The following is an 18,424-nucleotide window of genomic DNA, read 5'->3' as shown; positions in this document are numbered from 1 at the left end:
ATGTCGGTGGTCCACCTATGGCTACAGCATGCCAGATATGTAATCAGTGGTGGGACACTGCTAAACAGAACAGCAGTGCACTGTAATAGTGTTGGGTGCGCTAATTTCCGCATGTTTGCTTTAGCATCTGTTGTTCCGGTTTCCTAAATCTGGTTTTGATTAACTTAATGGGCATTTCAAACAGGAGAGAAAACATTTGATTAAGACCTTCCCCTTCTTGAATCTCTGAGGATAGCTCGCATACTTGCCTGGAGGATTCAGATATGCTATTTACAAAGATGAATATTTTGTGTTGGACACAATAATGAAATGGGATTGTTTCTGTATGCCTAGTGCATCCAAGAAAATTTGGATGTGAGGTGTTTCAGTTGCCGATACTGGCATTCTGAATGGTTTTAAATGTGTTGCTATGTGGTTGCTAGGGTGTTTTGGTTTCTTACTGGTTATTTGAGTACTTTAAGTTAGCACAAATATACAGTTGGTTATAGTTTTACAAAGTCTTCTATATGACACAGCACTTTCTAAAATGTTGCATCATTCTCCAGCCTGAAATGTCAAGGTGATTAATTGTTGATTTCCTTGCTCAGCCATTGCCAGTTGGGCCCTTTTAAGCATGAATAATGTCTGATCTTTAAAAATAATATTTTATAAACTGACTAAAATCTTAACATGAAACAGTGCAAATTGTCCTGTGCTTTTGCATTCATTACATCGTTAACTAACAACATCTGGAAACACTTTGCAGGTGCATCATGATTTATATTCAGTTAAAATAATTTTACCAACTGAATATCCTTAGCATCGCTATGATTTTTATGTGATCCAATCACGATTTGATGTGCTTTAAGAAATAAGCAAGGGACAAACAAGAAAATAAATGCAAAAGTCTTTGGAAAAACAATGTGGAAAGGCAGCAATCTGAAGGCTAAGTTCTGCTCAGTCCATCATTTTAGTTTCATGGCCATTCTCTAAATTACAGCCTTTATGCCACAGCTGAAGGAAGTTGCCCTCGATAGAGCTCAGTTAGAAATCACTCATTTAAACAATGACGCACTCCTTGCTTTAGATTGCTTTGTCATTTCACCAGGCTCAAAAACAACCCATTATGTATGACCCCAATTTGATAGTTACTTGTCACTTAGCAGCATGCTAATTGTGGGGTCAGTCCCCCAAAATAAACTATGAGGTTAAATGCACAGTTCAATTGTGAATCATTTGAGACAGATCACTTCAATGAATCCACTGATACAGCCATTCTAAATGATTCATTCATAAATCACGAGTTCCTCTCACAGTCTGAATGTAGGCTACACCATTAACTTTGCTTCTACAGCTAACTCTAATAGCCTACCAACTAGTTTAGTTTTCTGGCATGACTAAGAACTAGTAGTAGTTAGTTAGCAACCTACTTTTTGTGTTTTAGAAAAGTTGAGGGAACAACATTAGCTGTTTGAAGCAATACAGAAAGACAAACCTTAAATTTCTCAGCATATTAGAATGATTTCTGAAGGATCATGTGAATTCGTACCCGCTCAAACTTACTAGCCTGGAAATGAAACCGAAGCCATTCGCTTTATTAGATTTTCTGTAACATATTTCAAGGTAAAAGATAAATAAATACCAAGCAGCAGCAACCTTCCGGTCTCTCGTGAAACCAACACGGAAGTGACTAAAACTGCAATTCATCGACTGGCCGCTAGAAGCTGGCTCCTAAAGGGAGTCAGTCCCATAAACTCCCCATGTTAAAATGGCCAACTTTACAGCAGAAAAAAAAATGTTTACAGCCTGGTACTAAAAGTGGTTTTGGTCTATATAGCAAATTTTGCCCTTCATGACAACTGTGAGGGGGGGTTGAATTTTTTTAAAACTCAGCCGTTTAAATTATATTAAGCCTTAAAGTTCTGCATAATTAAGGGCGTGGCCACTTGAGTGACAGGTGAATTATCGCTGCTGACACTGCCGTCAAGCTAGGTGGGCGTGGTTTCAGCAACCAGCTCCTGCCTCTTTGCCCATTTTCGATTATCCGGGAGTGACGCGTGGTGACGCGCTGCCAAGATGGCAACGGCCGGCTCCACCCACTTTGAGCTTCAAAAACGCTCTTCAGAAACCTACGGGTGATGTCACGGACACTACATCCATGTTTCTATATGTCTATGATAAATACAGTTGCTTTCCAATATAAAAAAAAACTGTTATTTTAAATTGAAATATTATTTCACAATATCACAGTTTTGTTGTATGTTTGATTCAATAAACACAACCTTGAGTATAAGAGACTGCTTTCCAAACTTTTGGTATTGTAAATCTGCCAACGATATGTGGATATCCGCTGCACTGGTAACATAACTTGGCTCACATAACGGATACAACACAAATATAGACAGCCAGGTGCTCTTTTCTCCAACCTTTATTTATCCTTGGGTGGGCGGCTGAGCTCTTTATTTTTTTGGCGGTCATGGTGATGTTTGCATCGGGCTGGGACTCGTTCGGGGGTGTGGGGGTTTGGGAGGGTCACGCTGAGGACACTGTATCAGACAGAGATGTAATTGTGTCAAGTGACCCAGCCTCTGTAAAGTGGAATTCGTAGCGAAGTTGAGGCCTCTTAAACGCTACAAAGTGCTTTTTATAGGAGCGATTAAAGAAAATTACAGGGTCTGATCGTACATGATTGTCAGGGGCACGATCAGCCGCTGTGGTTTGAGCGTCTGACTGCTTCGTGCCAAGAGTGTGTGCATGTGTGGGAGAGTAAGAGAAGGATAAAAAAAACAAAAAAAACAACAACATTAAAATCATTTAATCAATGGAATATTTTGGTTTTATAGTACGATTTTTGTGCATTGTTCTACTAGTGAAAAGCCATTTAGCCTTTTCAGGATGAAATGGGAAACTTGGAGTAGGCCTAATTGGGGTAACGTCATTTACACATCATTTAGCCTACTTTAAATTTGAATGTTCCAAAATATTCATAACCGGTTTCTAATCTGAGACTAATTTCCACTCACTTGCTCTATTTTTAGGTTGGGCTGAGTTAATATAGGTGAAGCCAATGTTAGTTAAGCGATTTTACACCTGAAAACCAAAAACCAAAGTTTGACCACTTGGTGTCATTGTGCCTGTCCAGAATAGTTCAGTCAAAAATAAAAATAATTTTATTATTACTTGCCTTCATGCCCTTTCAAACATTTATGTATGTATTGTTTATTTATGAGAAAAGGCAAAAGTAGATTTGTTTCCATGTTTTCAAAGTATGCAGCAACAGTTCATATTATCCACATCTGTCAAATTCCAAAAAGTACCATAAATGTGACCCTGGAGCACAAAACCAGTCTTACGTCGCTAGGGTATATTTGTAGCATTAGCCAAAAAAAAACATTGTATGGGTCAAAATTATCGATTTTTCTTTTATGCCAAAAATCATTAGGATATTAAGAAAAGATCATGTTCCATGAAGATATTTTGTAAATTTCCTACCGTAAATATATCAAAACGTAATTTTTGATTAGTAATACGCATTGCTAAGAACTTCATTTGGACAACTTAAAAGCGATTTTCTCAGTATTTTGAATTTTTTGCAACCTCAGATTCCAGATTTTCAAATAGTTGTATCTCGGCCAAATATTGTCCTATCATAACAAAACATACAACAATGGAAAGCTTATTTATTCAGATGTATAAATCTCAATTTCAAGACTTGACCCTTATGACTGGTTTTGCGGTCCAGAGTCACAAATAAACTTTTACTAATATACTAATTTAAAAGTAAACTATGTTCCTCTAAAAATAACATGGTTCTCGTGGGTGATTCAGATCTGGCACACAACGTTTGCCAATCAGATCACCTGTACACCAAATAACCTTTCAGTGAACAGTTCTTAAAATAACCATTTATCAGTGTGAAGAACATTTTGATAATCTAAAGAAACTTTTTCCACTACAATTTAACTTTTGTGCAGTAGAAAGGTTCTTGATCAGGGGTGTCCAAACCTGTTCCTGGCCACTGACCTGCAGAGTATAACTCCAACCCTAATTAAACACAACTGAACCAGCTAATCAAGGTCTTTAGACTTGCTAGAAACTTCCAGGCAAGTGTGTTGGAGTTAAACTTGGCCCTCCAGGAGCAGGACTGGTCACCCTGCCTGTTCTTGACTGAACTGTAGATGCCAATAAAGAAACTTTAGAGAGGACTTCCGTTACACAGTCAGATATAGGTGGGAGTTGACATAACATGTAGTTGACTTGACAGTTAACTAAAAACATCAGTCATTTAATATGCTTTTGTTGGCACACATTTCCATTCACAAGAAGGTCTGTTCTGTGCCATACAAGACTTGTTGGAAGGAACTGGAAGCTCTTTGGTCCGGACATTTTTGTGGTTTCTTGTCTCTGTGAGCTCTGAGTAAAGAGGTGTAGTAAGTACAAGAGAGCTCAAGTGCTTTTCCAGATCACATCTGCTCCGCAGGCAAAGATAGCCTAAAAGTACATGTGGGATAGTCTTTGGAGGCCATTACAAACAACAAGCTTGCATTAAAACTATGAATATAGATTCAAAAATACATAAACCCAAACCGTTGAGATATGTGGCCTGTATTGACCGTCCAAATGGAAATTATGTGTACACATAGTATGTTTTTAGTGCTGATGGATGCTTAGCACACCAGACTTGATATTCCTCACTAAAATTAGTGAGAGTGGGAGGACGACGACACCTGGAGCTCTTTAGTTTGAAGTGGAAATCTGAGTCCGTAGTAGCACTAAAGCTATCCAAAAACTCTTGTGTAGTAAAATTAGTATTAAAACATGACACATTTTGTTGAAAGCACACTCTTTAAACAATCATTGATATTTGAAGAGGTTTTAACACAAACCTTTTTAAGTCAGACAACCTTGTGAGAAGATAGGGAACCCCTTTGACTTGGCAGGGTGATGGAGAGATAAAAGAGAAAGAGATAAACTGATTAATTGTAAACCCAAACCTTGACCCTGCCCTGATTCCAACCAAAAGCCCTCTTCTGAATGGCTCTAACCACATACATGACTCAGTGTGCAGATCAACTTGACGATCTCACTGCCAGTTATGGACTTTGTTGTCCCATCAGGGATTATCCTTCAAGCATTTAGAAAGGCTGAAACTGCATATCAGGTCCAGTTCTGTTATAACCAAGATCATTTGACTCTAGCGTTGGCGTCTAAGAACACTGGTGGCTAGAAAACATGGCATCTCTAAGGTCCAAGTTATTTTATGCCATGAAAATTACAGTCCTAAGGTTTCACGTGGAACAGGGCTCCACAGTACGGTTTTTACTTTTTAATCTTTGGCTTTAATTTGTTTTATGTTAAAAGATAAAAAGCATTACCTCTTTAAGGAGCACAATTATAATTGCGCTCCCTATAATGCATTGTTTCTAACTTGGAATGGGATAAATTTTTCTCTTATTACTATTATTATTATTGGCTATATACAGTGTGTATATATATTGCATTGTGGCATACATGATTCAAATGCATTTTATTTTTATCCATTTAAATTGTATGTTTTTGTACAAAATTTTATTTTTTTTAATAAATAAATAGTTTTTGACCAGGATGTTACAGTAATGACAAAATATCATAAATATAATGCTATAATGCAAAAAAATTTGCATTAAAGTCCTTATAGTTCTTTCACTGGGCCATTTTTTTTATTTTTCATATTTGAAATGAATGAAAAGTGTGTGTTTGACTGGGTAGTTTCATCACTTAGTGTATCTGGGCTTTGGTTCATGTCGGTGGTCCACCTATGGCTACAGCATGCCAGATATGTAATCAGTGGTGGGACACTGCTAAACAGAACAGCAGTGCACTGTAATAGTGTTGGGTGCGCTAATTTCCGCATGTTTGCTTTAGCATCTGTTGTTCCGGTTTCCTAAATCTGGTTTTGATTAACTTAATGGGCATTTCAAACAGGAGAGAAAACATTTGATTAAGACCTTCCCCTTCTTGAATCTCTGAGGATAGCTCGCATACTTGCCTGGAGGATTCAGATATGCTATTTACAAAGATGAATATTTTGTGTTGGACACAATAATGAAATGGGATTGTTTCTGTATGCCTAGTGCATCCAAGAAAATTTGGATGTGAGGTGTTTCAGTTGCCGATACTGGCATTCTGAATGGTTTTAAATGTGTTGCTATGTGGTTGCTAGGGTGTTTTGGTTTCTTACTGGTTATTTGAGTACTTTAAGTTAGCACAAATATACAGTTGGTTATAGTTTTACAAAGTCTTCTATATGACACAGCACTTTCTAAAATGTTGCATCATTCTCCAGCCTGAAATGTCAAGGTGATTAATTGTTGATTTCCTTGCTCAGCCATTGCCAGTTGGGCCCTTTTAAGCATGAATAATGTCTGATCTTTAAAAATAATATTTTATAAACTGACTAAAATCTTAACATGAAACAGTGCAAATTGTCCTGTGCTTTTGCATTCATTACATCGTTAACTAACAACATCTGGAAACACTTTGCAGGTGCATCATGATTTATATTCAGTTAAAATAATTTTACCAACTGAATATCCTTAGCATCGCTATGATTTTTATGTGATCCAATCACGATTTGATGTGCTTTAAGAAATAAGCAAGGGACAAACAAGAAAATAAATGCAAAAGTCTTTGGAAAAACAATGTGGAAAGGCAGCAATCTGAAGGCTAAGTTCTGCTCAGTCCATCATTTTAGTTTCATGGCCATTCTCTAAATTACAGCCTTTATGCCACAGCTGAAGGAAGTTGCCCTCGATAGAGCTCAGTTAGAAATCACTCATTTAAACAATGACGCACTCCTTGCTTTAGATTGCTTTGTCATTTCACCAGGCTCAAAAACAACCCATTATGTATGACCCCAATTTGATAGTTACTTGTCACTTAGCAGCATGCTAATTGTGGGGTCAGTCCCCCAAAATAAACTATGAGGTTAAATGCACAGTTCAATTGTGAATCATTTGAGACAGATCACTTCAATGAATCCACTGATACAGCCATTCTAAATGATTCATTCATAAATCACGAGTTCCTCTCACAGTCTGAATGTAGGCTACACCATTAACTTTGCTTCTACAGCTAACTCTAATAGCCTACCAACTAGTTTAGTTTTCTGGCATGACTAAGAACTAGTAGTAGTTAGTTAGCAACCTACTTTTTGTGTTTTAGAAAAGTTGAGGGAACAACATTAGCTGTTTGAAGCAATACAGAAAGACAAACCTTAAATTTCTCAGCATATTAGAATGATTTCTGAAGGATCATGTGAATTCGTACCCGCTCAAACTTACTAGCCTGGAAATGAAACCGAAGCCATTCGCTTTATTAGATTTTCTGTAACATATTTCAAGGTAAAAGATAAATAAATACCAAGCAGCAGCAACCTTCCGGTCTCTCGTGAAACCAACACGGAAGTGACTAAAACTGCAATTCATCGACTGGCCGCTAGAAGCTGGCTCCTAAAGGGAGTCAGTCCCATAAACTCCCCATGTTAAAATGGCCAACTTTACAGCAGAAAAAAAAATGTTTACAGCCTGGTACTAAAAGTGGTTTTGGTCTATATAGCAAATTTTGCCCTTCATGACAACTGTGAGGGGGGGTTGAATTTTTTTAAAACTCAGCCGTTTAAATTATATTAAGCCTTAAAGTTCTGCATAATTAAGGGCGTGGCCACTTGAGTGACAGGTGAATTATCGCTGCTGACACTGCCGTCAAGCTAGGTGGGCGTGGTTTCAGCAACCAGCTCCTGCCTCTTTGCCCATTTTCGATTATCCGGGAGTGACGCGTGGTGACGCGCTGCCAAGATGGCAACGGCCGGCTCCACCCACTTTGAGCTTCAAAAACGCTCTTCAGAAACCTACGGGTGATGTCACGGACACTACATCCATGTTTCTATATGTCTATGATAAATACAGTTGCTTTCCAATATAAAAAAAAACTGTTATTTTAAATTGAAATATTATTTCACAATATCACAGTTTTGTTGTATGTTTGATTCAATAAACACAACCTTGAGTATAAGAGACTGCTTTCCAAACTTTTGGTATTGTAAATCTGCCAACGATATGTGGATATCCGCTGCACTGGTAACATAACTTGGCTCACATAACGGATACAACACAAATATAGACAGCCAGGTGCTCTTTTCTCCAACCTTTATTTATCCTTGGGTGGGCGGCTGAGCTCTTTATTTTTTTGGCGGTCATGGTGATGTTTGCATCGGGCTGGGACTCGTTCGGGGGTGTGGGGGTTTGGGAGGGTCACGCTGAGGACACTGTATCAGACAGAGATGTAATTGTGTCAAGTGACCCAGCCTCTGTAAAGTGGAATTCGTAGCGAAGTTGAGGCCTCTTAAACGCTACAAAGTGCTTTTTATAGGAGCGATTAAAGAAAATTACAGGGTCTGATCGTACATGATTGTCAGGGGCACGATCAGCCGCTGTGGTTTGAGCGTCTGACTGCTTCGTGCCAAGAGTGTGTGCATGTGTGGGAGAGTAAGAGAAGGATAAAAACCCCCCCAAAAAACAACAACATTAAAATCATTTAATCAATGGAATATTTTGGTTTTATAGTACGATTTTTGTGCATTGTTCTACTAGTGAAAAGCCATTTAGCCTTTTCAGGATGAAATGGGAAACTTGGAGTAGGCCTAATTGGGGTAACGTCATTTACACATCATTTAGCCTACTTTAAATTTGAATGTTCCAAAATATTCATAACCGGTTTCTAATCTGAGACTAATTTCCACTCACTTGCTCTATTTTTAGGTTGGGCTGAGTTAATATAGGTGAAGCCAATGTTAGTTAAGCGATTTTACACCTGAAAACCAAAAACCAAAGTTTGACCACTTGGTGTCATTGTGCCTGTCCAGAATAGTTCAGTCAAAAATAAAAATCATTTTATTATTACTTGCCTTCATGCCCTTTCAAACATTTATGTATGTATTGTTTATTTATGAGAAAAGGCAAAAGTAGATTTGTTTCCATGTTTTCAAAGTATGCAGCAACAGTTCATATTATCCACATCTGTCAAATTCCAAAAAGTACCATAAATGTGACCCTGGTGCACAAAACCAGTCTTACGTCGCTAGGGTATATTTGTAGCATTAGCCAAAAAAAAACATTGTATGGGTCAAAATTATCGATTTTTCTTTTATGCCAAAAATCATTAGGATATTAAGAAAAGATCATGTTCCATGAAGATATTTTGTAAATTTCCTACCGTAAATATATCAAAACGTAATTTTTGATTAGTAATACGCATTGCTAAGAACTTCATTTGGACAACTTAAAAGCGATTTTCTCAGTATTTTGAATTTTTTGCAACCTCAGATTCCAGATTTTCAAATAGTTGTATCTCGGCCAAATATTGTCCTATCATAACAAAACATACAACAATGGAAAGCTTATTTATTCAGATGTATAAATCTCAATTTCAAGACTTGACCCTTATGACTGGTTTTGCGGTCCAGAGTCACAAATAAACTTTTACTAATATACTAATTTAAAAGTAAACTATGTTCCTCTAAAAATAACATGGTTCTAGTGGGTGATTCAGATCTGGCACACAACGTTTGCCAATCAGATCACCTGTACATCATTTTCTGTACTCTTTTTTTTTCCCCAATAAAAGTGACAAAAACTAAACAAAAGCAATAAGCACTCATCTAGTATCTAGGCTAATATAGCATCCTTCCTTAGCACTAGCAAGTTCTTCTCTACAAATAGCACATTCTCTTCACAGATGCCGTGGTAAAGCAAGTCTGCTGGTGTTGCGTTTCCTCCTGTCATCACTGCTGTCACTAGCTATGCATCGCTATTTGAAATCTGCTTGTTTGTACGTCTTAAATTATCACCGCTGTGACGTTAGCATAGCAGCACTCCACCAAACGATAAGCTCACTGGACCAATTCGTAACTTTGCCCATGTCTGTGTGCCAGCATCCTAGAGTCATAAGTTATGCCATCACGTCTACACTGGAGTGCTTGGAATTGACCCTCTAACATTCTGTCTTCAAGCACAGAGAGGAAGATGGATAATATTACAGTGACAGTCACGCTCAACTGTTCATTTCCTTCAGCTGCCAGCAAAATCATACCTCTTCAAAGTCAGGAATGTTTACTGCTCAGAAATGTAAATTATGATGATATAATAAATACTGACTCAAACGAGACCGTTTTTTTCATATTGAAAACATGACATGTAGATATAATTTCATAACTTAAGTGTGTGTATATGTTATTAATATGTATACTATACAGATACGTTTATACGTATATATACAGTGTATGTATATGTATGTATATGTCCACTGTTTGGTTACAAAAAATCTTCGAAATGAAAGAAAAAGAACCAACTGAAAGAAAAAAAATCTCATACAGGTTTGGCAGAGTGGATATAAATAGAAAGTCAAATCAATTGGTTTTGTAAAAATATGATGTTCCTATTGACATTTATGATTTTTGATGACAGACTTTGGTATCTTGGCAAATTTGAGCATATTTCCCAAGATACCAAAGTCTGTCATCAAAAGCCATAAATGTCAATAGGAACATCATATTTTTACAAAACCAATTGATTTGACTTTCTATTTATATCCACTAGCTTATGAAACTCAATAATAAGTTTGTCTTTTAAACTCTGCTGTCTAATAACAAGATATTGAAATATTAAAGCACATTTATGTAGTTTTGTGCATTTCTGTTATTTTAGAGCCCCCTACAGTTAAGTGACTGGATTTTCCTGCCGTAAATACCGCACTGTCATAATTATAGCGCCTATCTGTAAACGTTCATTTGCTGCTGCCGGAAACCAATCCGCCCTTTTTCGCAGAATTTCGTACTCACCAAACATACATACTGTACTACCAGAACAGAGGTCTTCTAATAAGCCATTCACTTTAGTAGAATTCAGTTGATTTCAGTTAAGCTGATATTTGAAGTTAAGAAACGTATACAGTTGTTTTAAAGAAACTCATTTGCTATTCTTTTTCCAATGTGAAAAAGAAGTACCTTCATTGGAGAAAAAAAATCATGCCAAGTATAGTTTTTTCATATCACTTTCTGAATACATTTTCATTCTAATTATGCCTATAGTCTTAATATAAAATGTTTAAATGTTACATATTTATGAGTGAAAAGGTTTGTCACTGCCAAAATACCACGGCGGATTGCCTGAGCACCTGGAGCCAGTACAATAAAATGTCAACAAAAAAATTACATTTCACAATATGAATTAATGATGAGGTGTGTTTCCACAAAAGCAGATGTTTAGAAATGACAGGAGACCCCATACTGTTAATAAAGCACAGATTGCAATAACTCCAAATGTATCATACTAACTTAAATAGAATTAAAAATATTACTTTTCTAACTGTAGAAATACATTGCTATCCATAATCCAAACACCTGTGGAGGAGTGCTGTGCAGTTGATAAGGTCATAAAAACTGAGGTGTGTGTCCAATGTTATATCCAACCATAATGTTGTGTGTCTCTCCACAGATGTCCTTTGTCCAAACATGAAAGTCCAGGCGGGCCGTTTCCGGCCGAACAGCACCAGTGCTGGACTGACGGAGGTCCCAGGTAATGTTTTCTCTTCTCTATTCTTCCCATAATGCTTTAGTGTCAAAAAAGTGTCATGAAAGCCCCTTCAGCGTCATATCAATGCACTCTTTGCATCCTAAAATGGTTACATGGTGTCATGAATAGTTACGAGACAGCAATTTCTCATAGCAAAGACAATGTAGTTTCAATTATAATTTGAGCTTACTTTGGTCACTAATCCATTTGTTATAAATTGGATTTTTACATGAAACATAATGGATGATACAGTAATATAGTCTACAACTCAAGCTGTAGTGATTCAGATCCTTAAATATACTGCAGCGTTTCTGTTTCATCTTCAGATGTGAGAAAACCAAAACATTTCAAATTATCCCTAGTGCATTTTATTTCAATTAGAGGTCAAAAATAAAGAAAAGTGCACTGTATAATGATTCTGACATATGGACTTCCAATCCTGCACTTCAGGGTTTTTTGAAGTCTTTTTTTGTGTGGACGTAAGTATTAATACCACAAACTACAAGCCTAGTTTCTATGTGTAAAGTACTTTTGGATCAAAAATAAAGCTTTCTTTTCCCCGAAGGTTGCGCTTTAAAACATAAAACATTGCAGCGAGACACTGAGGTTTCGAAATAAGAGATCTTTTGCCCTCCTCTGTTCTAAGAAATGTGGAGTTCTTTAGTGATTACACAGATCTGGAGGATGTTGTGTTTGGGTCTTCAGGGGGTTCTGAGTTCCTCTGCGAGACACCAACTCAAATTCATCAACCTAAGTAAAAAAACAGATCGAAACAGAGAGAGAGAGAGTGAGAGCTCTTACCTGTGTAAGTAAATGACTATACAATCTGGAGCTATAGGGGTGTGCACTATAGAAGCTCTTATTTTGGAACTACTATGTACAAAATGGTCAAGAGAACCATTACTCGTAAATCTGATGAGGTTTGGTCATGTTTTAATTGCTCAGTACACAGAAAAAAAGGGTGGCCAAAATTGTACCTTTTGGGGTACAACAGCAGCTTTTCACTGAAGCAGTACCCTTAAAATGACATATTTGTACTTTTTTTTTTTTACCCCTATTAGTTACATATTAGTATCTTAGAGAAGTAATACGTACGCTTATGGTACTAATAAGTACCTACTATGGGTAAAAAAGGTACAAATATGTCTTTTTAAGGGTACTGCTCCAGTGACAAGCTGTTGTACCCCAAAAGGTACAAATCTGATCTCTTTTGTCTGTGTGAATCTATCTTGAAAAATCCTCAGAGAAGTTGCAACCCTGGGAAATGGAGGTGACTCATGATTTATTCTTTGAAAAAGACAAATAACTCTTTCTTATTTTTATATTTTTATATATGCATTGCTTCAAAACAATGTAAAACTTCTGGAGGTTTCTGAAATGTGGTCCGTTTGACTCTAATTATACTACTTATAATGAGGAAAAGTGCTGTCTTTGGTATTCAGGTGAAGTTTAAAGTGTGATCTCTCCATGTCTTAACATTATTTGTGGATCACTGCACTTTCTTCTTCGCTTCTGTCATCTTCAGCTTCGTAGGCTTGACGTTTAAGTGCTTAGATCTGTTTGGTTGCGGTTCTTTTGGATTGCACTGACTAGACTACATCTCTTGGTGGCTGTAAGTGTTAATTATGGCATCTTGCTCCTGTAATCTGTGATATTCAAGAGAACAACACAAGCTAAATCTTCAGGGAAATTCCAGGTTCACATAAGATGTCACAATTGCTGAAGCTGCCAACATCTGTATGCTGTTTCTGAAGTTTGGAACATCACTCTTAACCAAGGCAAGGCCAAAATGGACACAAAAGGTTGCTGACTCAAGATTGCTTCTGTAAAGTAACCTAATAGCGACAAAAAACATTTGTAATGAAATTTGACATCATTGTGTCCTTATAAGAAATTAAGTGTAAGTGTATTAATGGGATAGTTCACAAAAAAAAATGTAAATTATGTCATTAATTACTCACCTGTATGTTGTTCCAAACCTGTGAGACCTTCGTTCATCTTCGGAATACAAATTAAGATATTTTTGATGAAATCCGAGAGCTTCCTGACCCTCCACAGACAGCAAGGCTCCTACCACGTTCAAGACCCAGAGAGGTACCAAGAACATCAACAAAACAGTCCAAAATAATCGTGGTACTCTCGATAATGGCAGAAGATGGTAAAAAAAAAAGTTGAATAAAGTCTTTATTTTATTTTATTTTTTTGTGCACAAAAAATATTCTTGTAGCTTCATAAAAATATAGTTGAACCATTGATGTTACATGGACTATTTTGTCGATGTTTTTGGTACTTTCTGGGTCTTGAACGTGGTAGGACCCTTGCTGTCTATGACGGGTCAGAAAGCTCTTGGATTTCATCAACAATATTTTAATTTGTGTTTCACAGATGAACGAAGGTTTTACGGGTTTGGGGCACAAGGGTGAGTAATTAATGACAAAATGTTTATTTTTGGGCGAATATGCCTTTAACTCAATTACATGGTTCATATAAGTTTTCCATGTGTGGTCCTTACTACCTTTTCAACATTACATTGAAATTTTAAAGATTCTTCATCAAAAGTGTCTTATTGCATTTTAGGTATATGCCTACTGAGAGTCAAACCAAAGTCCCTTTCAAGAAGAGTCTATTCACTCTGAGGCCATATTTGCAATGTGTTCAGGCAGCTAATTTGGGTATTCAAGACCAAGTCTTATCTACTGTACATGAATAGGGAAATCTTGAAATCTAAAATTCAATTCAAGTTTATTTGTATAGCATTTATTAATTTTATTTTATTTTTTTGTGCACAAAAAATATTCTTGTAGCTTCATAAAAATATAGTTGAACCATTGATGTTACATGGACTATTTTGTCGATGTTTTTGGTACTTTCTGGGTCTTGAACGTGGTAGGACCCTTGCTGTCTATGACGGGTCAGAAAGCTCTTGGATTTCATCAACAATATTTTAATTTGTGTTTCACAGATGAACGAAGGTTTTACGGGTTTGGGGCACAAGGGTGAGTAATTAATGACAAAATGTTTATTTTTGGGCGAATATGCCTTTAACTCAATTACATGGTTCATATAATTTAACACAGAGTTTTACTAAAGTTTTCCATGTGTGGTCCTTACTACCTTTTCAACATTACATTGAAATTTGAAAGATTCTTCATCAAAAGTGTCTTATTGCATTTTAGGTATATGCCTACTGAGAGTCGAACCAAAGTCCCTTTCAAGAAGAGTCTATTCACTCTGAGGCCATATTTGCAATGTGTTCAGGCAGCTAATTTGGGTATTCAAGACCAAGTCTTATCTACTGTACATGAATAGGGAAAGCTTGAAATCTAAAATTCAATTCAAGTTTATTTGTATAGCATTTATTAAGATACAAATCGTTGTAAAGCAACTTCACAGAAAATTAAGTTTCTACAATATTTAGTAGTAGCTTATCATTGGTGACTATGTCAGTTAATGTACATATGGCAGAAATGCACGGAAGAATCAATTAAAGACGTTGTTTTAGATTAAACCATTAAGGGTTTAATCTAAAACAAATGCTTGCCACGCTCACATTTAAAAAACAAAGTGCATGTTAGATTTTGTTGCTAATTTGAAATATCTCATAAATGCTGTTTCTTAAGCTCAAATGGCATTAAACAAGCATATAGTTCAGGACCAGCCAATGCGCACGTGCAGTCGCAAGCGTGGGGCACTGAACGTTTCGGGACACTGAAAAATACCTCCCTACAATGTAGTATGAGAAAAACAGTACGCCTAAAGAGTAGTATGACTGAATTCATAGTATTTGAAAAACAGTAGGTGAAGAGACAACCTACCAGACAACCTACTACCTACTACTTGTGCCGAGATTTTGAAGTGTGCATTCGATAAACACTTTACTATTTTTACACTTTACTCTTTATTAAGCGACCCAACTGATACTGGTAGGTCACGTGACAGTAACAACAAGGCAGATGTAGCATGTGCCCATGTTCATACTATATAAAACATACTTTTTAATGGTTACAAAGCAAGTACAAATTTCAAATTGTAGTATCCTACCTACTTAGTATGCGACTCTGGACGCACCACTTTTCTTTGGAGATATTCCGCAATATTGTGTGTTGCACATTCTTCCATTCATAGTAATATGAGTGCACTCGTCTTGATATATACCATTTTTTTGGTCGAATTCATGACTGGCATTGACAGTGCTGTTTGAGGTACAGGTTTTGCGCATGCGCATGGCGAGGCAGCACTTTTTGAGCGGGAGATTTTCAAAAGATCGGCGCATTTCAAAACCTGATATAGGGTACAAAGAAATAGAACGTAAAATTAAGACGCGTTGTTTTTCAGCACCTTAAAAAATCTTATGCTGGTAGATGCTGCAGGGAAAACACCAAGAGATCCTTTAGCACATGAGTCTGGATCAAAGACAGACTTGAACCACAGAGACGTTTGTCATGCTGACGCACTGTGACCGTGTGTAAAGCGCAGCCGTAGAGTTTTCATGCGGCGACATTGGTCTGGTTTCCAGATTGTTACGTTGTGTGCAGAAGTGCCCATGTGTTCGGATCAAGACACGAGTTGGAACGCACTCATCTGTGCCGGCCCACAGAACCCACCCAGCCTTCCTCGCTCTCTCACTGTTTAAAATAAGACTCGGTCGTGATTATACGCTTTCACTCGCCAGGCCCAAATTACAGGTTCCTCCAGGCTTAGAAACGCTACCGGCAGAGAGTCGTGCATGGCCCATGGAGATGCTGAGACAAACAGAGAGTAGTGGAAATGAGCTGATGAGAAGCGAACAGCTGGAGGAAGAGTAGAACATGGTGTGAAATCAAACAGCTCAAATGAATACATCAAACTGATCAAACCATATACTAGTGCACAGAGAACACCTGGATAAATTAGTCTTATTTTTAAGATGATAAACTTTCAGAGGTTCAGAAGCTACAAATTAAAGTTTAATGAGGTCACTTGAGTTAATCGCATGTTAAAGTAAAAAAATAAAAAAAAATTGTTCCAAACCTGCGTGACTTTTTCGAATACAACAAGAAAAAAATAGCAGTTTATTTACTTCTAGTCTGGCATAAAATATATATATATATATATATATATATATATATATATATGTATTTTTTTTTTAAAGAACAGTATTTATTCTAAATAAAATAAAAATATACACAATAATAATTAGTAACAAAAGTGTGAGCATATTATTTATTTTTTATTTTTTAAAGAAATTAACATACAGTATAGATGTTAATTTGCTAAAAAGTAATATTAAAGACTTAAATTGTTACAAAAGATTTTTATTTTGAGTGAATGCTGTTCTTGAAAAAAGTATCACAGGTTCCACAAAAAAATAAAAAATATGAAAATTCAGCTTTGCCACCACAGGAATAAAGGATATTTTAAAATATATTCAAATAGAAAACTGTTATTTTAAATTGTAATACTACTATATTACCATTTTTACGGTATTATTGATCAGCAGCGTCATGTGAATGATAAAGCAATTTTAGAACAACACTTTTGCAAATAATTTCTTAATTTCTTTATAAATCATATGAGCTACTTTTGAAATGCTATACATCATCTTTTGTGTTTTGAAGTCATACAGGTTTGGAAAGACATGAGGGTGAGTAAACAGTTTCAATATCGACTCATCTAATTGGCCCATTGTTTTAAAATCCTCAACTACTTTTAACTTGAAACAGGGTTAATGGCACAAAAGGCCGCAAAAACATTGAGATGTACCGTAACGGCCAAAGATGTCAATTAAAAACTAGCACAGATGGAACGTGAGAATGTGTGATGCTGGTCTGCCAGAAACCATCAGGGATTCGTTGTGCTTTGGGAACGCAAAGATGAAAAAACAAAGTGCTTTTGTTGTTTTATGCTGTTTTTTCGACTTCGCTCTTAATACAGTATCTGCTTTCTACGTTTGTAACCACCTGTTACTCTACTACAGACACAGACGCACACACCGTCTGGCCTAGACTGGCACGTTCTCACATTACCACCGAGTTAAACAACTCCAAACATCCTTCAGTTCAAATAATAATCATTCTCTCTAGACTGTTTAAAACAACCTCAGCTTCCTGACATGAACACACCTGCCCTAGGAAAACAACATGAGAGTTCATCAAGTGAAAGTGAGATCTCTCTACATGACCCTCACAGGCGTCATATACACAAACCATCAGCGTCATGTAGCCAGAGCTCTTTTGAGACCAGCATTAGTGTGTTTCCAAATCGACCCTTGAATTGCCTCCTCAGGCAACGCCCAGGGCCCCACTGGCATCGTCATGGCGACAGACTATATATTGGTTATAGGAGCGCCCTGGTTTGGCTGCTATAATAGGGTGGAAGACTGCTAACCTCAGTAGATACACACACACACACACACACACACGCTGGAGATCTAGTGACATAATTGCACATGAAAGGTTGTTTTTTAAAACATCTGGTGCAGCAAGTGCAGTTTAATGATGGTGACTATGTCAGTTAATGTACATATGGCAGAAATGCACGGAAGAATCAATTAAAGACGTTGTTTTAGATTAAACCATTAAGGGTTTAATCTAAAACAAATGCTTGCCACGCTCACATTTAAAAAACAAAGTGCATGTTAGATTTTGTTGCTAATTTGAAATATCTCATAAATGCTGTTTCTTAAGCTCAAATGGCATTAAACAAGCATATAGTTCAGGACCAGCCAATGCGCACGTGCAGTCGCAAGCGTGGGGCACTGAACGTTTTGGGACACTGAAAAAGACCTCCCTACAATGTAGTATGAGAAAAACAGTACGCCTAAAGAGTAGTATGACTGAATTCATAGTATTTGAAAA

At 36.9% G+C, this 18,424-nt stretch overlaps 1 protein-coding gene across 1 annotated transcript in view; it reads left to right on the top strand.

Moving 5' to 3' along the window:
* The window catches only part of LOC107551751 (collagen, type XXII, alpha 1), a 55,843-nt gene that overhangs the window by 3,337 nt on the left and 34,082 nt on the right, over positions 1-18,424 (top strand). Inside the window, exon 3 of the mRNA XM_016233475.1 lies at positions 11,511-11,591. Coding sequence (XP_016088961.1) covers positions 11,511-11,591 — 81 coding nt within the window. The remainder of the gene's footprint in view (positions 1-11,510; positions 11,592-18,424) is intronic.

The sequence above is a fragment of the Sinocyclocheilus grahami genome, unplaced genomic scaffold, assembly GCF_001515645.1.
Source record: "Sinocyclocheilus grahami isolate Dianchi unplaced genomic scaffold, SAMN03320097.WGS_v1.1 scaffold432.1, whole genome shotgun sequence".
In the NCBI taxonomy this organism is placed as follows: domain Eukaryota; kingdom Metazoa; phylum Chordata; class Actinopteri; order Cypriniformes; family Cyprinidae; genus Sinocyclocheilus; species Sinocyclocheilus grahami.
Note: the sequence above shows the minus strand (reverse complement) of the source record. Positions and strands in the feature narration are given on the sequence as shown.